We start from the raw sequence: 21,849 nt of genomic DNA on the forward strand, positions 1-21,849 counted from the left end.
TTTTAGATCTGTGATCTGTTTTGAGTTAATTTTCTATATGGTGTAAGATAGCATTCCAACTTCATTTTTTAATATGTTGATACCCATTTGTCCCAACACCATTTGTTGAAAAAGATTGTTCTTTCCCCCGTTGATTTTCTTGGCACCCTTTTCAAAAATCATAATTTTATCATAATTTTAAGGGTTTATTTCTGGATTCTCAGTTGTAGCCCATTGGTCTCTATGTCTAGCCGTAGGCCAGTATTACACTATCTTGATCACTGTAGCTTTGTAGGAAACTTTGAAATCAGGAAGCATGAATTGTTCAGCTTTACTCTTCTTTCTCGGCATTGTTTGGCACCTGTGATTTTTTAAGGCTGTTATCTTTGGTGTGTTTTCTCTTGGAAGACTTAATTTATAAATGTCTAAAATAGAGACTTAGGAATCAAAAAGGAGAACTTGGATTTTGTGTGATTGAATCAGTGATAAATGCCAAAATAACTTCGGGTTATTGACCTCCACTTACTTCTTTATCCATCGTTTTGTGTGCCCACCGTGTGTTAGACACTGTGCTGTTTTGCAGGGAAACCGGGATGAACACACATGGCGTCTCTGCAGCAAGCTTAAGTTGGCTCCTGGTTTCGTGTTTTTGAATGCAGTGTGGACGTTTGATAGATCAAAGGATATAATCAAAGCAGATCTATGATTGGTTGGAAAGTGCTCTTGCCATATTTGAAAGTCCTATCAGTGCAAATTCCTACCTTGTTATTCTGCTAGTCGGAATGAAAGTATAAATGGATGGAAGAAGAGAATGAGTGTTTTTCAGGTAGCTGTGTTGCGCATGTTGAAAAAATTACAAAGGCACCGTATGTTCTCTTTTAAACTTGGGTGTGCACATAAATCTCCCATTTAAAAGTTCACTTGAAGGCAAGGGCCTTGTGTTATTCATCTTTCTTACTGATGACTGTCATCTAACAGTACTTTAAAAATATTAGGTGTTCAGGGAGCCTGGGTGACTCAGTCAGGTAAGTGTTCAACTCTTGATTTTGGCTCAGGTCATGATCTCAGGGTTAGGAGGTTGAGCCTTGCATTGGGCTCCACATTGGGCGTGGAGCCTGCTTACGGTTCTGTCTGTCCCTCTGCCCCTCTTACCCCTTTCTTTCTAAAAAAATTTAGGTGCTTAGTATTTGTTGACTGAATAATTGAATGGGTCAAGCCATGAATGAGTGCTCCTATCTTATGACCTTATACTAAATTAGGGTTTGCATAGCTTTTACTGGCTATCTTTCTTGCCCTCAAGGTTCTTGATTTAGGGGTAAATGTGAAGATGAGACGCTCAATATGATACAGCTTTACAAAAATAAGATTTATTGAGTCATAAATAATATGAAAAGGGAATTGTACAAATAGCCTAAATACATTTTAATATATACGTGTTAGGAGTCACTTGGATCCACAAGGTGATACAGGGTGGTAGAGGAAATCCTGATCGGAGGTGGGATTTCACATAGGGCTCAAAGAAATGAAGGAACACATATTGATAGAGGGGAGTGGTGAAAACTTCCAGGCCAAGAGGTAGTTCTCAGAATGGGTGGCACTGTTCAGCCAGGAGACTTCTGGGAAAGTATGGATATTTTTGGTTGTCCTAGTATTCAGGATTGCTATTGGCTTTTAGTGGTTAAGGGCCAGGGAGGCTAAAGTCCCATAGTGTGGAGTTAGGAATTGATTTGCCCCAAATCGCAGTGGCTTCCTATTTGCGATGTTCTTGAAGGAAACAGATTTAGCTGTATAAGGAGGAACATAGTGTTTATGAGTTGTGTTTTGAAGCAAATACTATTTGTTTGGTTTGGTTTTTGCCATTGTAGAGGCTGAACTGGGAGAGGTGTGTAGTTAGAGTGGAGTATAGCAATGGAACATCTTAGGAACTGTTGCAGGGATTTATATTTGATCAATTTGGATGATTTTGGTGATTCTTAACATTTTCTTTTATCTTATAGTTTGATTTTCTTTTCTTTTTCTTAGAACGAGCCTCTGACCCCAGGTTATCATGGATTCCCAGCACGGGACAGCCAGGTTGGTATCTGCTGTTACAACTAGATGAGATGGGTGTGTGTGTGTGTGTGTGTGTGTGTGTGTTTTCATACTAAGGATGATGTGGTAGAGAGCATTTCCTGAAATAATTTTGGAGACTGATAACAGTTAGTTTCAGCAATGAATTTACATTTAGAGATGCTAATAAAACATATTTTTTTTAATCCTAAAAGAATTATAATCATGTTACTGAAACTGTGGATATTACAGGGGGAAAAAATCACTCAGGCATAGCTATAATTGCTTTTGTTTTTTCTTCTCTGGGCTGATGATAATTTTTTAACCTGGTTTTCTTGATGTCTCATAATTCTAAGTGCTGGGCTTGTCTCTTAATTCTCTGCCACTTAGCCCCCGCCTGCACAGATTTTTTTGAGTCCTTGCAATAATCAGCAAGAAAATTCCGTTCTCCTTCCTGGGGAAATTCAGCCTTATGGTTTTAATCAGGGAAGGCTTGCTTGAGAGAGGGAAGTTTCTGCTGTCTTTCTTTCTTAGATAGGGAGGGTGATTGGAAAAAACCCCAGGCCCTACTGTGGGTAGAGCAGTACTGCTTCCTGTGAGACATCCTCTGGGTGCTTTAGGTGAGTGTATAAAATGCCTCCCCTAGCCTTCCACTGTCTGAAACCTTGAGAAGATGAGGCTGAAGCCGCATTAGGCTAGAAGAACAGGTAAAGCTGCTTCAGAGGAATGATGTGGCTTAAGATACCTACCCTCTGAAATTTGCCTCCTTGATGTCCGGGCATATAGATATTTTTTGGGAGATTTGAAAGGCTCCTAGCACTATCTTTGAATGCCTGTCCAACTTCCCTGTAGGGTTGTCCAAAAAACCCCTCACTATTAGGCTTGTCCAAAGGACATGTGTCATCAGAGTGCTAAACCAAAGTGTTGTGACATGGTTGGATCTCATCAGAGCCCCTGATGCTGATCTTAACAACTAGGATGACCCATCATCGCAGTCCTCTGAGTACTTGCCCAGTTCTTGCACTTTTGGTGCTGGGTTGGTATCAGACTGGCCCCAGGTAGGGTATGGAGAAAAAGGGGGAGGGAGAGTGGTGTTGATCCCTGTGCTCATCTCCCAGTGGGATCATCACCATAGCAATTGAAGTTTGTCCCTGTGGAAGTTTTGTTGAAAGATAACAGTCATTTACTACAGATCTAAACAAAATATAGATGATCCTTCCTTCCTTCCTTCCTTCCTACCTTCCTGGTTTGGGTCTGCTCTAGAGCTTTTGTAAACTGTGGAATTTATGCCCTTTGATAGTAGTTCTGTACCATGGCCATATATCAGGAAAAGTACTACGGCCTAGAGCTCAGCCCGCAGACGTTCTGATTGAGTAGGTCTAAAATCGGGTTATTTAGAACCCTGTACAGCTGATGCTGTTGCATCTGGAGTCGAAAAGTAATGCTGTGGGCTGCGTTAAAAGGAGTGGCATTTTCTGTTTCATCCTGTACTTTTCACCTAGGGCCCTTAAAACAGAAAGGATCATGGTCAGTCTCCAGTCTTGCATACCAGTGCATATGTTTACTTACTTATAAAATGTTACTTATGTTGGATTTAAGCTTATTTTAGATATGGGAAGGTAAAAGTAATTGACAAAGCACGGGGATAGATGTGCTGAGTTTAAAGGATCTGAAAGGTACTGTGTAATGCTCTCTTCTTCCTGTGGGGATTGCAGATCAATGAGAAACTAAGCAAAAAGAGTTGAGGAATGTGTTAAAGCCCGGTTGCTTGGAACTGCTTTATTTTTCCTTTCTCTTGTGTTAGGGACCCACTTCTGTCACCTGCACCCTCATTACTCATACTGTGGCTGCTGTAGGTCTAGGCAGACCCTTTTGCCACAGTTTAAAGCTGCTCATTTACTTTGAGGCACATTCTGATGGTGACAGGTTTATATTAGTTTATTTTCTTGGGCTTTATTTTGTTCTCTGGCTGGATCTCTGATTTAGAGATCTTAGAGCAGTGCAAACAGGCAAATATTGAATAGCTGCTTGTTGTATTTGATGAATACGGAATCCAAATGAGCACTGCTAATTAATGCCCCTAACCTTGTGAACTCTCACTTTGTGCGCGGAGGTTTGGGAGGCATTTATCAGTGGGCAACACTGGTCACCGAGCAGCCTGAGCTGGGCAGAAACTGAACTTGTGATCTTTACATCTCCCCAGAGTGGTTTGGCTCAGCAAATCCAGGAGCTGGGGGGGTGAGGTGAAGGTGAATTTTAATTGTGTCTTTATTTGCTCTCCTCATTCTTTTGCCGTTCCTTTCTAAACAGATAGGAACCGTCCCGAGACATGATTTTTATCATCTCCTTGTGATTTTGAAAGAGGCAGAGTTAAAATCCTGGTCCTCCTAGAGCACTGTCATCCGTGCTTTCCCACCTCATCCTCACAGTCACCTCTTGAGGTAGATAAAGCAAACACTTCCTTTGGAGAGAGCAGGGAACTGAGGCACACGGAGATAAAAGTGGCTTATGCAAGGCAGCCATACCCGATTGTAGCTGTGTAAGGACTGAAATTTGTCTTCTCTTTTGTTGAGGGCCCTTTCCTCTGTCCTGGGGATTGTTCCCTCGCACAAGGAAAATGCGGTCACGTGCGTGTGTGCCTGCTCACCCCCATACTTCGTTTATCGTTTGGCGACTTCATAGGCCTCACGAAGCTCAACCACAGATCTAGGAAGCCATGGCCCCTGGTTAAGGGTTATTGCCCCTGAGTTGCTGAGCACCAAGTAGACCAGCATCTCACTGTTCAGTGACCTTTTTCCTGCTGTTATGCAAGCTCCCGCCGGCGCATTTGAATCAGAAACTTGCAGAGCAAAGGAGGAGGAGAAAAAAACCACCTTCTGGAGGTTTTGCTTTTTTTATGTGCAGTTGCCGCAGCCTTCTTGCCCAGTCAGTTAGCCAGCTTTCTGAGATGACAAGCCATTGCATTCATAAGGCACTCCAAGCGCTTCACCGTGTGCTTGCTAATGGGCTCTCTCTGTGGCCGTGCAGGAGACGGACATGGTCCAGATTACAGAAGTGAAAACCAGCTGGAAGGCTGAGGGTCAGGTTGATACAAATATAGGGTTTAGATTCCCAGCTGATTGTTTCTCTGTGGTTTATGTATATGTGCAGGTGCTTATTTGAGTATTAAGGCTGGAATATTTTGTGGGTTTGTAACATTTTTAAATGAGAGAATGTCTGAATATTAGCTCCAGAGTTTTTAGATAGGAGGGGCTTAGGCGTAGCAATCTGGTGAGAAGGGGACTTAGTTCTGCAGAGCAGGCTTACTGTTTTTGCTAACATTGTTTGTTTATTTAGGATGGCTTTCAGGGGCTTTTGGAGAGTACAGTGGGAGTCCTGAGGCCAGCCCCTTGCTACCTCGTGGTGCTGTAACTTTATGTCTACTACATTAGGGTGGCCATACCATTCCTCATTCTAGTTGGGGCGCCTTTGAGAGTGAAAAGCAGTGCTCATATTGAAACAGTCCCAGGCAAACGAGATGGGTGGGGTGTATGGTCATCTTAGCCGTAAGGCCAGAACTCTAGCACATGTCCCCTTGACTGTTGTGATCAGGAATTGGGATTATGGCACAGAGCATTACATAACATTTAACCTGTGCGGGAATGAAACATTGCCGTTCAGGTTTGAGATGAGAGAGTACAGACTCTTGGTTGGGTTCAGGTGTTGAGTCAGGTGTAGAGCTGAGAGTAATAGTATGTTTAAAAAAAAAAAAAGACTAATGTTTATAAAGTACTTTACAGTGTGCTTCCATGGTTACTGAGTTTTGACCTTCACAATAGCTCTGCTAGGTAGGTGGGGCTTTATTATCTCTATCCATAAGAAAACCGACACAGAAGGGCGCATGGGTGGCTCAGTCAGTTAAGCATCTGACTTTTGATTTCAGTTCATGTCATGATCTCAGAGTCCTGGGATCAAGCCCCACATTGGGCTTCCCACTCAGCGGGGAATCTGCTTGGAAATTCTCTCCCTTTCCCTCTGCCCCTCCCCCTACTTGTGCACATACGCTCTCAAATAAATAAATCTTAAAAATAGAACCAACACAGAGATTTTTATTTTTATTTATTTATATATTTTATTATTATTAAAAAAAAGATTTTATTTATTTATGACAGAGAGATAGCAAGACAGGGAACACAAGCAGGAGGAGCTGGAGAGGAAGCCTGATATGGGGCTCGATCCCAGGATCATGCCTGAGCTGAAGGCAGATGCTTAACGACTAAGCCACCCAGGTGTCCCATCACAGAGATTTTTAAATGAATTTCCAACGTCACATAGGGGGGAGGTGGCAGAAATGGACTTGAACCCTGGATTTTCAGCCTCCAGTGTCTTGTATTTCCCATTTGTATTCTTCTGTCAATGTTCTCTATTCCTTGAATGGGGATGTTCTCCTGCTAGTGTGACAAGATATTATGGAATCCTTGGGGAATGTAGCAACATGAAAAGGTTTCGTATGACCTGGATGTCCCTTGAGTAACATGTCTGTCTAATTTTCTTCCTATCTTGTTTGTTAAAATAGCTTATGGTCCACAGTTTATCTTTTTGTATTTTAAATATAAAGAAAAAATTAATGTCATGGTGTTAGGCTTTTTATCTTATTTATAAAATGCTGGTCAGTGGCTCCTTGAAATTTTTTTCCTTTTCTTAAAATTCTGTTGAAAAGCCACTCTGTCGACATGTTTAGGTGAAACACGGAAACAGAATGTCAAAGGAGATGTTCAAGTTGGCAGATACGACTTTGACTGTTAAGAGATTTTAATTGGGAGTGGCAGCCGTACTTTTAATTGAGAGGATAGATTAAAAATGACCTACGAGGGGCGCCTGGGTGGCTCAGTGGATTAAGCCGCTGCCTTCGGCTCGGGTCATGATCTCAGGGTCCTGGGATCGAGCCCCGCATCGGGCTCTCTGCTCAGCGGGGATCCTGCTTCTCCCTCTCTCTCTGCCTGCCTCTCTGCCTACTTGTGATCTCTCTCTCTATCAAATAAATAAATAAATAAAATCTTAAAAAAAAAATGACCTACGAGTCGGTTAAGTTAACTCAGTCGGTTAAGTGTCCGACTCTTGATTGCAGGTCTTGATCTCAGGGTCCTGAGTTCAAGCCTCTTGTTGGGCTCCACACTGGGTCTGGAGCGTACTTAAAAAATAAAAAAAAAATTAAAGTGATATAAGGGATTTCTTTTTCAAAAGTATTTTCTTTCTTAAGGATTGAAAAAAAATTTCCCTTTTTCTAACCAGTTCTTCCTTTTATCCCTGGTTTGGGCTTTATTTTAGTCAACATTTTTATAAATTAACTTTCAGGGCTTTCAGTTACTTTGATTGGGAGCCATGGACAATAGCAAATGCATTTTCTGTCCTATTCATTTTGTTTGGTGCCAAAGAAACGATGGCTCCTTTTCCTCCCTTGTTAGAATGGAGGACATGGTAAGAGAGTGTTCAAGTTCTAGCTCAGTGCTTTCAAGCTTAAAAAAGACAACACCCCCTAGTAAGCAATACTTTTAACATCATGACCCAGTTTACACACACACACACAAGTGTAACTGAAAATTAATCTTCAAATAGTACTTACTGTGTTATAAGTACTGTATATATTTATTCCTTTCCATTCAACAGTTGTTTGAGCAAAATTGGTTTTCTGGACCTACTACTAGATGGCTGTCTGTAGTTTCGAAGAACAAAATTCTAGTAATTGTCCTTAAAAATGCAGCCTTAAAGAACTCCTTATCCTTTATCAGTTGCTTCCCTATTCCACATCCCTCTGCAGCCACTCATCTGCTTTCCGTCTCTGTGGATTTGCCACTTCTGGACTTTTCATATAAATGGAATCCCACAATATCTGGCCTTTTGTGACTGGTTTCTTTTCACTCAGCATGATCTTTTCAAGGTTCATCCATGTTGTAGCAGGAATGAGGTGGCTCCTGTTGGTTGAGTCTTATCCCATTGTATGGTGCAGGGAGGACTGTACATGAGCCTCCTGCCTCCCTCTGGAGCTCCCCGCCGCCCTCTGACCTGCAGTTGGCATTTGTCACGTGGGTGTTCTTGAACAAGCACGACCCCAGCTTCAGTGTGGAATCACGGTCCCTTCTGCCTTCTGTGCACTGCTCCTCACCCGGCTGCTCACCTTCTCATTCAGGACACAGCTACACAATTTTCTCCTCTGAGAAGCCTTTCCTGACTACACCGGTCTGAAGATATCCAGATCCATAACCTGACCGTGCAGCTGCACTTTCTTCACATCTCTCACCGGCGTCTGAAATTGTCTCCTGCACGTACTTTATGGTGCGTCTCTCCCGCTAAAATATGCTGGGCAAGCTGTGACTTCGCTTAGAGCAGAGCCTGACATGTAGGAGGAGATCAATAAATAGTTGCTGAAAGAATAAATGAAAATTATTTTGTTTAATGTCAAAGACTTTGAAAGGTTTGAGGCAGGGAAGTGATGTGATTTATTTTACATTTTTTAGAAAACAACATTCTGGCTGCTGTGAGGAATTGAATTTTAGGACAACCAAAGAAAGAAAGAAAGGAAAAGAAAGCAGCCTTAGAATGGTCTAGGCAACAAGTTTAATTATTTGCTGTGTTTAATATCAGTTCCAGCTAGGACTTAATTGTCAAATGAGAAATTTTACCCACCCCACCCCCCCATGGCTGAAAACTATTAAAATGACTGGTTCAGAAGTAAATTGTTTCATACCCCTTCTGTATCTCACAATCTATAATAATTTTCTTACTGGTCCCCTTTTAATTAAAAATACTTCTGCTTTGCTTTAAATTACATATAAAATTCCTTCCCCCCCCCGCCCCCGCTAGGTTGTATAGAGCCCCATTCTCAGCCATGCAAAGTATATTATAAAATGGTTGCTTCGCCCCAGTCTCTGACACCAGGTCACCCATCAGTGGTCAGGTCCTCTGCGGTGTTGCCTTACACCCTCTAGTGGATGAAGGGCTGGTAAATGCTCTGGCATCTGGTGTTTGAGCATTTTGCTTGAACCATATAATTAGCTTCAGACTCACTCTTGCATTTTAGATCATTTCCTTCTACAAATAGTTCGTAAGCCTTTTCCTTTTGGAAAAGACCATTTCATTTCATCTGCTGCTGTCTGCCATGTGTCTAAATAACATGCCTATTCTGCTATTTCTTGATTTACCAATTTTAGACACTATATTTTGGCTTCCTACTGTTGGAGATGAAATATTAACAGTTTTCTAGACACTGTCTCCTTTCTAATAAAGCCAGTTTAAAAAAATCCATGTTTATTACTCATTTATGGTTATATAATATTTATATTATTATGACTAAGTGTAGCTGAATCATAAGGTGGTTATATTCACTTATACACTTTTCCATTTTCCCTGGAGTTATTAAATATATATATGCATATATATAGAAAATAATAAGTAGATAAATAAATTTAGTAATCACTTAAAAGCACAATTGAGATGTAATTTCTGTGCCATAAAAGTCATTCAGTGTAGGTAAACTTACTCAGTGATCTTATAAAATCTGTAGAGTGGTGCTACCATCACCACAGTTTGGTTTTAGAATATTTCCATAACACACCCCCCCACCCCTCCCGCCCAGATTTTCTTGAATTTTTTTTGCAATTCCCACTCTTACCCCAAGCAGAAACTGCTGGTCTGTTTCCTGACTCTGTCTTTTTGGATATTTCATGTAAATGGGATCATGATATGTATGGAGTCTTTCGTGTGTGACGTCTGTCATTTAGCGTAATGTTTTTGAGGTTCATCCATGTTGTAATATGCTATGTCATTACTCTTTGTTGCTGAAGAGTATTCTTTTCTATGGATGTATGCCGTTTCGTTAATCCATTTACCAGTTGATAGGTAATTTGGATCGTTTTCAGTTTGGCCTTTATGAATAATGCTGTTATGAACATTTGCATTGAAGTCTTTGTGTGGGCATCTGTTTTCATTTCTCTTGGGCAGATTTCTAGGAGTGGAATTGCTGGGTTTTATGGTAAGCTCATGTGTCAGAAATTATCACACTATTTTCCAAAGTGGCATGGTTTTATCCACCTTTTTTATTATACAGAGTATGTGTTGGTAGCTCATTTGGTTTTGGTTTGCATTTCTTTATACTGAAAGATGTACAGTTGCCCTTTTTTTGGGGAGGGGGAGCTTATTAGCCATTTGTATGTTTTCTTTGTTGAGATATTTGTTTAAGTCTTTTACTCTGCCCACTTTTTACTTGGTTCGTTTGTCCTCTTACTGAATTGTAGAGTTCTTTATATATTCTGGATACAAGTTCTTTGTCACGTTTACATTTTGCAGATTTTTTTTCTCGGTTATGAGATTTTGCAAGACAAATCTGTCCCCTCTCCCTAATAAAACAAAAGTATATTTTCATCCTTATTTACTAAATTTGAACAAACTCTGTGTAACTATCCTGGGAAAGAGACTATGGAAACAGGCATTTGACTATCTTTGTTCAGTACTGGAGATGGCTCCCAAGAAGACTGGTAGGTTTATAGTGGTTTTGTGTTTGGCTGACATAGCCTCCAGATCCTTAGTGGCAGGCACGTTTAGGCAAGAAAGCTCTTCAGCTAGTGAAGAGCAGTTATACTGATTTCTGCTTGTCCTAAGAGATGTGATGTGGTAGAGGATCAGCCACAGTCATTGACTTTTCTTTATTTAACCAAGGCACTGTAGCTTCTGTAAGGCTGTTTCATGGAAATTCCTCTGGACACAAACATACACACACCTGCGCAAACCACACCCTGGCTTTGGATTTAAAAATCAGTGTTGCCCTTGCAGGCTGTATGACTTTGGGCAAGTACTTTCCTTCTCTGAGCCTCAGTTTCTTGATCTATAAAATAGGAATAGTATCTACTATGAAAGGTTGTTGTGCAATTAGAGGTAACATACATAAATTTCCCAGCATACGATAGGGTCATTGAGTTATTTTTCTCTTTAATTTTATGGAAAAGAGGCCTTAGGGAAGCTTTGTAAGGAGATATTTAGTTTCTGTAGGCTTTGATTGAAGTCTTTATTCTTTTGATTTACCATGTGAAATGACTTAAATCTGCAGATTGGAAATTTCTAGCTCAGGAGCATAACTTTACCATATTTCCAAAAATAATATGCTTGGGTGTGGGGAATGAAACCTGTACCAGTTTATTTACATAACTCATTATGGGTCTTGGCAGCATCAGTAGAAAGAAGGAGTGGAGTCAGTTTTGAGATTGTTATGGCTTGGACAGAAACTGGCCAAACCGTGCCGTTCAAGGCTCTCTACAACCATTGTGCTCTTTGTTAGTCCCTTCCACGTATTTCTTCTACTGTGCATGGCTCTTCAGAGTCCTTCAGATCTCTGTCCTGGATATTTGTTTCTTCCTAGTGCCTTTTTTTTTTTTTTAAGATTTTATTTATTTATTTGACAGAGAGAGATCACAAGTAGGCAGAGAGGCAGGCAGAGAGAGAGAGGGAAGCAGGCTCCCCGCCGAGCAGAGAGCCCGATGCGGGACTCGATCCCAGGACCCTGAGATCATGACCTGAGCCGAAGGCAGTGGCTTAACCCACTGAGCCACCCAGGCGCCCTTCCTAGTGCCTTTTGCTTGAAATATTTCTCCTGTTCCCAGCGGAACCCTAAGTATCCTTCAGAGTCCCCGACCATAACTTAACCTGCTGTATGAGACCTTTGCTTACTGCCTCTACTCATTTGAACTCATTTAGCACATCATATGTGTAACATTTCCATCCATAAGTGTTAGAGCCAGTGAGTTTGGTAAATTTATGAAGACCATGAGCAAAATCTAACTTCTGTAAGGCTCAGTGTTGTCATCGGTGAAAGTGAGGAGGACAGTACTTACTTTTGTAAGCATTACATTGTTAAATTTCCCATGTCAAAAGTGACTTATTAGCTGACGTGATATTTCACTGCTTCTACCTTCTGCTTTTCCTGTAGTCTAGAAAGTCTCTTCTCATCTCTGGGCCCAAGTTTTTTCTTTTTCCTTTAAGAAGTATTTTGGCTCTAATGGGTTTGACTTTGTGGTTCTTGACAGTATCATGCTTCCTAATGGAAACAATGGGAGTTTTTATCACTTAACTTCCTACCTCTGAATTCAGCAGGGCTGCTCTGGATCTGGGGATAGATGAGTAACTCAAACCAGAAGCATAGAAAGGATGGCTGGCTTTATTCTCATCCCTCTTCTGTACGTGGTTTCTTTGTCACATCCTGTCTTTTATTCCGTGGTTTGACTTCTTCCCCCAGCTTTGCCAGTTTTCACTCAGTTTGGATTTGCTGTGATTTTAGGCTGTCAGAACAGTTTGTACTCGTCTCTTGATGGAAATCCTTACTATTTTGTAAATGGATGCATCATAACTTCACCGGTTGGCTTTCCAGTAGATTGGCCTAACCCATATGGGCATTTGATTTGTGTTGTAACGAGAAGTTTAATATGGCCTTCAAAAAGATTTATCTGACTAAAGATTATTAATCACTGGGACTACTTATGTAAGAAAACTCTAGAATTTGCTTTATTCGCAGTTTTCAGAATCAGGTAATTCATCTCTTTAGACTTGTTCAGGGCAGCCACGTAGACATAAGCGGCAGATAGCCATAATCACACCTGGCTGCCATTTCGTGAGTTACTTTTAAGAAATATGATCGATTTCTTCAACCCGTTGTCCTTCAACAGACAGCCACTGGCAGGCGATTTAGAATGAAACCAACTAGTTAAGTGTAAGATAAAGCAAAAGGCCTCATAGTTGGTGGCCAAAATGTGTTTCAGTTATAGATAAAATATTTTTATTTTCTTGATAGCATTAGTGTATGCCATTATACTGAGCTGATTTAGGGTTGATTGAGAAAGGCAGGGGGAACACAACAGATGATTTAAGGTCTTTGTGTTAGAAAACGTGGTGTCACGAGAAGATAATTTTGGTAAATTCAGTGTAATCATACAGTTAAACAAAGGCTCAGCTCTGATCTCACTGGAGTATCATTATTCTGCTTAGCTGTTTCATTGCTGAAGACTCTTCAGTGGCTACTCTGGGACATCCGTGGTATGGCCCCAGTCTTTATCCTTCTGTGTCTTGTAAGGTTCTCTGTGTTCTAGCCACACTACAGGTTGGGGTGGTGTAGTTTTGAAATCATATAAGGGTTTTAATTCTAATTTCTTTTTTTATGGTCTTTTGCATGTTTAGATACTGGCCATCCTTACCATCATTTAAATCCCACTTCAGATACTGTCTCCTTCAGGAAGTCTTGCCTGCTGAACTCCCAAGGCACAGAATTTCCACTTTATAATGGCACTTTATCACTGCATATTATTTTATGTTGGCCCATACTGTTCTGTGAGAGCAAGGATCCTATCATACTTCTTGATATTCTTAAATACTTTGCTCAGAGTAAGTACTCAGTAAGAATTTGGTAAAGGGATCAATTAAAAAGTAAACTTATCTCTAGCCTTCTTGAAATACGGAGACTACTCTGTTGGGATTTCTTCCTGTGGAAGATTAAAAAAAAAAAAAAAACCTTTGTTCAGGCTTTCATTGGGTTTTTTGCTTTTGCCTTGCCAGAACTATATAAAAAATTAATACTTAAGAAGGTAGATATCTGATCTTCAGCGAGAGAGAGTGCTTCTCACAAGTTTAATGGGTTCGTCAAGTGGATATTAAATGTAAATCTGCCATTTTGTGGAGCCACACAAGGCTCTTAAACCACTCAATAAACATCCTTATTGAATTAGTAGAACTTTTCAACAAGGGCCTGCCTGTGTATCTCCTATTATTAGGATCTTTCATTGTTCCTTAGAGCATCTTTAGCCTGTGCTCTCAGAAGCTTTGGGGTGTCATGTGGATCATAGAATCATCTAAGCTAAAGATGCTTCTAGCTCCTTAATTCTGTTATTTTGTCATTGGTGTAGGGAGTTCATGCACTCATTTTAATGGTTGTGTCTAAATTTTAGACTCGCAAGTAGGGGTTCCCAGGGAAAGAGAGCTAACGTGTATTGAATACCGATTATGTGCCAAGTCTGTATCAAGCTTTTAGCAAGTATTATTTTATTCCTCCCTTTTGCAGGTGAGGAAACCAAGGCTCAAAGAGATTTAAGTCATTGCCCAAGACTATGTAGCTAATAATTAGTGAAGTTGGGTTTTATTTTTATTTTTATTTTTTAGAAGCTGGGGGAGAGGGAGAGAGGGAAACTTAAAGGCTCCAATTTGATCTCGCAACCCTGAGATCCTGACCTGAGCGGAAATCAAAAGTCAAATGCTAACTGACTAAGCCGCCCAGGCACCCGGGAAGGTTTTTATTGGTTTTTTAAAAATTTTTAATTTATTTATTTGAGAGAGAGAGCACACGGGAGAGCACAAGCAGGGGGGGGAAAGGAGAAGTGGGCTCCCCACTGAGCAGGGAGCCCAATGTAGGACTCCATCCCAGGACCCTGGGATCATGACACCCAACTGACTGAGCCACCCAGGCACCCCCTAAAGTTGAGTTTTAAATTTGAATGTTAGATTGGAATGTTGATGATATTTCCACCAAAAGAGCACATGTCTTTTCCTTATTTACTTTTTTTTTTAAGATTTTATTTATTTATTTGACACAGAGAGAGACAATGAGAGCAGGAACATAAGCAGGGGGGTGGGAGAGAGAAAGCAGGCTTTCCACCGAGCAGGGAGCCCGATGTGGGGCTCAATCCCAGGACCCTGGGGATCATGACTTGAGCCGAAGGCAGACACTTAATGACTGAGCCACCCAGGAGCCCCTCCTTATTTACTTTTAATTAAATACGTGTTCTGGGGCGCCTGGATGGCTCAGTGGGTTAAGTGTCTGCCTTCAGCTCCTGGGATCCAGTCCTGCATCAGGCTTCCTGCTCAGCGGGGAGTCTGCTTCTCCCTCTCCCCCTGTAATCTGTGGCCTTTCTCTCTGGCCCTCAAATAAATGAGTAAAATCTTAAAAAAAAGTGTGTGTGTGTGTGTGTGTGTGTGTGTGTGTGTGTGTGTGTGTGTGTGTTTACATCTTACTTGCATGTTTGATTTTTCTTTATTTGGTAGCAAATGTTATTTCCTTTCTGGTTCCCCTCCCCAGCCTACACTGAGGAGGTGATAATTCTGTACTATATTCCTCTAGTCCTATAGAGTTTACAGATCACTTTCCTGTCCATTTTCATTTGGTCTTGGTGAGCCCCATTGAGATCTACATGTGGGCGGGGAGCGGGGGAGGGCAGGGTTTTAATCTCCTTTGGCAGATGAGGAAATTAGATGTCCGGCTTTGTGAGAGATTTTCCAAAGTTGGTAATAAGTGGTACAGGGAGAAGAGCATAGCTTCTGTTTTGAAGAGGCGCACTGCCCTCCTAGCAGTACCTTCTTTTTCTAATGAAGTCCGTGGACACAATTTATGAAAAATGTAAGTGCGGCGGTCCTAGTAGCAAAGATTTGTTTGGAGGACTTGGAGCCTCACTGAGCATCCTTTTGACCCTGAAGCCCTCTCAGTCGATTGGAACACTCTTTGGAGACCACTGGGGAATAATCAAAGAAGCTTAGTGTCAAGCAGACCTAGGTTCAGAGTTTTAGTTTCTGCCTGATGTTTCACCTCGCTTTTGGGTGCTCATTTATAAAGTGGGTGTGCTTCTGTAGGATTGCTGATGCATGTTAACCAACAAGCATGCCGGAGCCTAGCACAGTGGCTGCTGGGCTTCTCTGGAGGAGCCATCAGCCTGTCAGGAGGTCGAGGTCCTGCTGGAGAATGTGGGCAGCTTGTCGCTGAGGCTGCGCTCCCAGAACTTACAGCGCTGTACTTTGCACTTGACTGAAGGTTCACACATCACTTTTATCAATCGTTGAGAACAGGAATGGACAGACACGTTTTGCAAAGGATCGGTGTGCAGATATTTTGGGCTTTGGGGGCCATCGGGCCTCTGTCGCAGCTGTTCAGCTCTGCTGCTGTGGTGTGTGAGCAGCCGTAGATAGCATGGGGATGAATGGCTGTGGCTGTGTTCTAATAAAACTTTATTTGAGGGCACTGAATTTCATGGAATTTCCACATGTCATGAAATATGCTGCTTTGGATTTTTTTCCCCCCAACCATTTAAAAAAAATGTAAAAACCATCTCAGCTCATGGTCCGTAAGCAGGTTGTACAAAAGCAAGTGACAAGCTGGATCTGGTCCGTGGACCATAGCTTACTGACTCTTTATTTAGGTATTGCTTGTTGACAGTATAGTTCTTAACCCTGTGAAGAGTAATTTAATTTAAAAAATGATTGCTATTAAGAAAGTAGTGATATTATAAAAGGCTTCATTTCACAGTAGAAAAAGGATTTTTTTCCCCTCCATTTCCTTTCAAGAATTATTACATGTTTTAGTTTCTTTACCCTCTACGAAGTGGTTAAAATGCAGCTGTCCTTGTCCTGGGTAATGCTTACATGAAGAAGTTTCTGAATAAAGACTGTATAGTGTAGTGGAGAGACCATGCGTCATGAGGGAGTCAGGAAACTTGGCTTTTTCACTAATTTTGACTTTGCATATGTCACTTTGCTTCTTTGGGCCCTTCAGTTTCCTCCTAGAAATAAGGAAGTCCGAGATGATAATATTTGAGATCCTAGCAACTCTGACGTGCTTTTATTTTGTTCTTAGTTCTTAGTTGTCTGGAATGGTGCTGTTAAACAATTTTCATCTATAGAAGCTCTTAAGTACTTCACCAGTTAGTGTTTTTTATTTTTTTTTAATTGTTTCCCATTTATTGGGTTTCACATTGTGTTGGGGACTATTTACAATAGCAGTTTATTCCTGCTGTGCTGATGCTGGAGCCATTTCTGAAGTGAACAGCAGCCGTGATTGAAGTTCCACATACGTTCTCGTAAAGGCCGCTCACTTCGTGTTCTGCCAGCCCGCGAGAGAGCTCACCTGTTTGGAGATAAGCTTCGGATACAAAGTGAGGGGGGACTTGGGAAATCAGAAGAAGGAAAGGGCTGTCCTGATTATAGAGGGGGCTTAGGAAAATTTTGTACCTGGAAGCCTTGTCCTCAAGTCTGAGTTACACTCAGAGGACTTCAGGCTCTCCTGGGGTGGGAGGAGAAAAGGGAGAGAGCCCCGGAGCAAGTGGCTATATCTCTTTTTGTCAACAGAGGGCACCCAGAGCAAAGCAAGTGCTCTGTGACTCCAGAAGGCTGGGCCCGGCTCCCCAAGCAGGCACCGGGCAACTTTGCAGTGGACACACGGTGCTGGACTCACCGTGCGACTGTCTCTTGCGGTTTGTTTGGTCTTAGACGTTTTGTCCCACACCGAAGTCAGATATTTTACTTTATTATTATTATTGTTATTTAAAGGAGACTCCATGCCCAGGGTGGAGCCCATTGCAGGGCTTGAACTCAAGACACTGAGATCAGGACCTGAGCTGGTACCAGTGTCAGTTGCTTAACCGACTGAGCCACCCAGATGCCCCTATTTAAATTCATTAAAAGAAAAAAATCCCTGAAATCTTTTAATTTAAAAAATGTTTTTTTTTTAAGATTTCATTTGTTTATTTGACAGAGAAATCACAAGTAGGGGGAACAACAGGCAGAAGGAGAGGGAGAAGCAGGCTCCTTGCTGAGCAGGGAGCCTGATACGAGGCTGGATCCCAGGACCCTGGTATCATGACCTGAGCTGAAGGCAGACGCTTAACTGACTGAGCCACCCAGGCGCCCCTAAAATCATTTTCATAAAAGTAATACACGTTCTTTGAAGAAAGTTGAGAAAATACAGGAGACCAAAAGAATAAAATAAAAATGGCCTTAATATATTTAACTTTGGGACACATCAATGGCCTGCTTTTTATTATTGCCTTTTGGGCACCGAGGGCGATCTGCTGGATGACAACATAAAACAATGAGCATACGGCTTCTGTAAATAACAATTATTATTTATTGAGTACCTTCTGGGTGCCAGGCAGCATATTAATCACCTACATAGAGCTTCCCATTTAGCTTTGATAATAACTGCATGCACTAGATGCGTCAGGTAGTGTTTTGCCCATTTTACAGAAGTGGAAACTGAGAGTGGGCAGAGTCACTCGTCAAGTACTTTGGAACCCAGATGTGTTGAAACTCCCAAACCTGTGCTTCTTTAGTGTCATTTACCTTCATTCCTTTCCGTGGCACTGTAGGTCATGAGCCACTGCTCGGGCGTGGGGGCGATTTTACAATGTCTGTGGGGACAGGGAAACGAGATGTGGAAAACGGACACTAAAGTCAAGACAGAGCAAGGGTAGACTTTGAGACCCAAGCAAAGCTGCCATCCTGCCCAGTTATCTTGGGAAAGGGGTCGGCTGAGCAGCAGGGCCCGGCATGGAATAGCAACATGAGCAGCTGATCGGAAGGAACGAGGGTGGCGCGTGGAAACCAGGGACGGCCAGCGAGCCCGTCTCCCTCATTACATTTCCCTTCCTGAGGAAGTTGTAATTCCTTCGAGGCATTTTAAAATGGCTTTGTTGAATATAATTCGATACTATGCAATTCATCCATTTAAAGTATACAGTTCTGTGGCTTTAGTATGTTCACAGAGTTTTCAGCCGTCACCATGGTCAACTGCAGAACGTTTTTGTCACTCCAAGAAAAAACCCAAAAAACAAAAAACTATGGACCCAAGTCATCATTTCCCAGTCCCTCTAGGCCCTTCTCCCCCACGCTGTAGGCAGCCACTAGTCTAGTTTCTGTCTCCGCCGATTTGCCCGTTCTGGATACTTCCTAGCAAATGGACCTTGTGATACGTGGCCCGTTTGTGTCCGGCTTCTCTCACTTAGCGTGTTTTCAGGGTGCCCCTGCAGTGCGCCATGCACCAGTACTTCCTTCTTTGCTGTTGTTAGATAACATCCCATGGGGTGCACGCCCCGCTTCTGATTCACGCTTTTATGTTGGGAAGGGAAAGGTAAAGAGAACGGGACAGAAAATGAGAACTCCTCTTCCTAGTAGAAAATGGAGGGAACGGGCCACTGCCCTGCAGAGCCCGGCTGTCAGGCGCTCTAGAGGAACTGTGAGCGGAGGCACAGGTATGTGGATGCCTGGCGGCTCCCGGAGTCGCTGGTGGCAGGGCGGGCAGCTCTTCTGACCTGAGCACGTGCGGCGCTCGGGAGCTCATTGTGTTGCTCTCTGCGCCGGCCCGTGCCCCTGCTCCCTACAATACCTCCTGTGGAACCCGAGAGGCCTTCACCGATCTAATCTGGGTACATGTTCCTCAGTTGTGGCAGCTCCGCGTCTCCAGAGAGCCCTCTCTCAAGAGCTGCCGGTTTGTTGAGTGCTGGCAGTTGCAAGATTATTTCTGACCACACGATTTGTCCGATAGAGAGTGCACCCGGCATCCAGGTCCTGATCTATTGGCCAGAAATAGCAGCTGCCATTCCTTTGTGTCCTTCTCAGCATCCTGTTTGGAGGGCTCTGTGTGCCAGCAACCGTGTGCCCTCGCAGGTGCCAGGTGATTTCACCGTTGTCCCGTTGCTTTCCATTGCTTTCTTTCCCAGCTTACTGTTCAGGGAACAGAGAGTCCTGACGGGACTTCAGCGGCCAGGACTGTAAGTCCCAAAACCTTGTTGTTTGTGTTCCAGAAAGGTTGTAGCTGGCTTTCTCCTCTGCCTGAACTTCCAGTCTAGTTGAGAGAGGAATCTCTCATCGCTTGAGAGTACGTTGTCATACCCCAGCTCTCCTGTGGCCCGTCTGCCATGACACGGGAACACAAGTGCAGGGTAGGGAGCATCAGCATGGCCCTCAGGTCCCCTTGAATGTCAGGGCTGGGTGTCGTCGCATCGCTCTGTACTGCTGTCAGGGAAACCGAGTCTCAGAGAAGTTGACTACGCAAGGCTGTGGTCCCATGTGCTTAGAGCTCTGGCTGGTGGCAGAGCTGGGTCTGTGGTACAGAACCTTTGTTCTCCGGCCGGTGCCTTTCTTCTCCGCGTGGCGCAGTTTCCTGATGGCCGTGTGCTGTCATGACCAAGGAGTGGCTTAGCCCTGGTCCATCAGCAGTGCACACTTTACGGGGGTGTGTGTGTGTGTATATGTGTGTGTGTATGTGTGTGTGTATGTGTGTGTGTGACAGCTTGACAGATTGGGATTGTGAGGATGAAAATTTGTCAAGTAAGAAAGAGCAAGAGCACTGGATTGTGAGTTTGGTTGCCGCTGGCTGATAGAACGCAGTCCCTTCTGGCCCTCCCCGACGCAGCTTTGCGGTGAGAAGTCGTGTTTTTGATGATAGGATTGTCATTCTTTGAGAGCCCCATGTCTGTTTGCTAAAAAAATGTATGTGCTGCCGCACCAAGCCCAACAAGCAGTCATCTTGTCGTGTCTGTCTGAAAGTGCTGGCTCGTGGCTGCCAGCTCCATGCTCGGTGTCATTGTCTCCTCAGTGTGTCGTGAAGAGAACCGACCCACGGTTCTTCTCCCCCAGTGCACGGCCCCGCTCTCCTTCCCCTTGCTCTTGGTTGGCGCACAGAGCTCCAGAGTGCACCTCATGTACCGGCACCCCTGCCCCGTAACGCGGACAGATTTCTGCAGTGTGACCCCAAATGCTGGCATCAGCCTTAAAAGCAGCCCGTTCTTAGAGGAACGCAAGCTCTGGGCAGTACTTCCCTTCATCCCCATTCGTCCTATCTGTCCTGTCCTCCCTCACCAGCCTGAACTGCTGTGCCGGGAGAGGTGGTGTCCTTCGCTCTTCCCCCAGCGCCTGGCACGTTGCACAGTCGATAGTCATTAAATAGCCTTTGGCATCTTGGTGCTGTTTACCAGTCTCCGGTGGGGCGGGCAGTGTAAAGGTGCAGGGATGCTAATACACTTGTCATTTGGCACTGTTACTTCTTCATAGAAGTTGTTTTATGGTCTTCAGGAATAATTTATAGTGATGGCTACTATTTATTGAATGCTGACAGTGCAGCCAATCCTGTGTGCAGTACCCCCCCACCCCCCGCCCAAGTTCCCCACCATTCTTAGCAGCCTTCCCTGTGCGATAGGTGGTGGGAGCCCAGTCTGGCAGATGAAGGCACTGAGCTCTGAAGAGGTTTAGGTCACAGAGCTGGAAAGCGGTGGAATAGGTATTTGAACCTGGGCCTGTCTGACAATGGAGCCTGTTTTTAATAACCACGTGGCGTCTCCTTGAGTAGTTAATTTGCTGAGCGTTCCTGAAAAAGAGAGCTGAGTCACTTATGTTCCCTGGGACTTAGAAATGAGACATCTGTGTTAGCAAAGGGCACTCGTAGCATAGTTTGGATTAGATTTGGCTTTGGGATCATAGAGCAGAAACAAAAGGGAGCCATAAGAGGCCTCTGCCACTTCCTGAAGCTGATTTGCTTTGGCCGCGTGTTGAGGAGTCTTTGCTCTTTGAGTCCACTGTCGGTCAGGTCATTCCTAGTCTGCACCTTTCCTGAGGGATGGGTCTGCCTGGCCATTCTGGATTGTTTTGGATGGGCCTCGCCCTGGTTCCTGGGCTCACACTGAGGCAGGCTTGTGTTGGTCCCTGGGCTGACTTGTTCTTCAAGGGTCTTCCGTTTCCATCCTTTATTAGGAGACCTTCTCTTTGATTTTATTTTGATCCACCCTCTTGCCCCCCCCCGACCCCCATTTCAGTTACTGGGAGTTTAGAATTGAGCGGGTGACCTGTGGCTGTACATAGGAACACAGGGAATGCAGGTTTTGGTGGCTCTTCAGTGACCAGTCCTGTGGAGTCCCCGTAGAGTCTTGGGGATAGGACTGGCTCTCTGACTCTCTGCCCAGAACTGAAATATTTTGGTATACCCTTGAAATAGGAGAGAAACTTCTGAGGCAACAAGAGTTGTTGGGGCCATAAGGTTTTGAGGAGACAGGCCCT

The 21,849-nt window shown here is 43.4% G+C and overlaps 1 protein-coding gene across 17 annotated transcripts in view; it reads left to right on the forward strand.

The window, feature by feature from the left end:
* RBFOX2 (RNA binding fox-1 homolog 2) overlaps nt 1-21,849 on the forward strand; it is a 266,816-nt gene that overhangs the window by 86,197 nt on the left and 158,770 nt on the right. For 12 of the 17 annotated variants that reach the window (XM_080810613.1, XM_080810601.1, XM_080810623.1 and 9 more), the window contains exon 2: nt 2,002-2,052. The exons of the other annotated variants lie outside the window; for them this stretch is intronic. Coding sequence is in view for 11 of the 12 variants with exons in the window: in XM_080810601.1 (XP_080666727.1) it covers nt 2,002-2,052 (51 nt within the window). In the remaining variant the exon portion in view is untranslated. The remainder of the gene's footprint in view (nt 1-2,001; nt 2,053-21,849) is intronic. 17 annotated transcript variants of the gene reach the window in all.

This window comes from Martes martes, assembly GCF_963455335.1.
Source record: "Martes martes genome assembly, chromosome: 8".
Lineage (NCBI taxonomy): Eukaryota > Metazoa > Chordata > Mammalia > Carnivora > Mustelidae > Martes > Martes martes.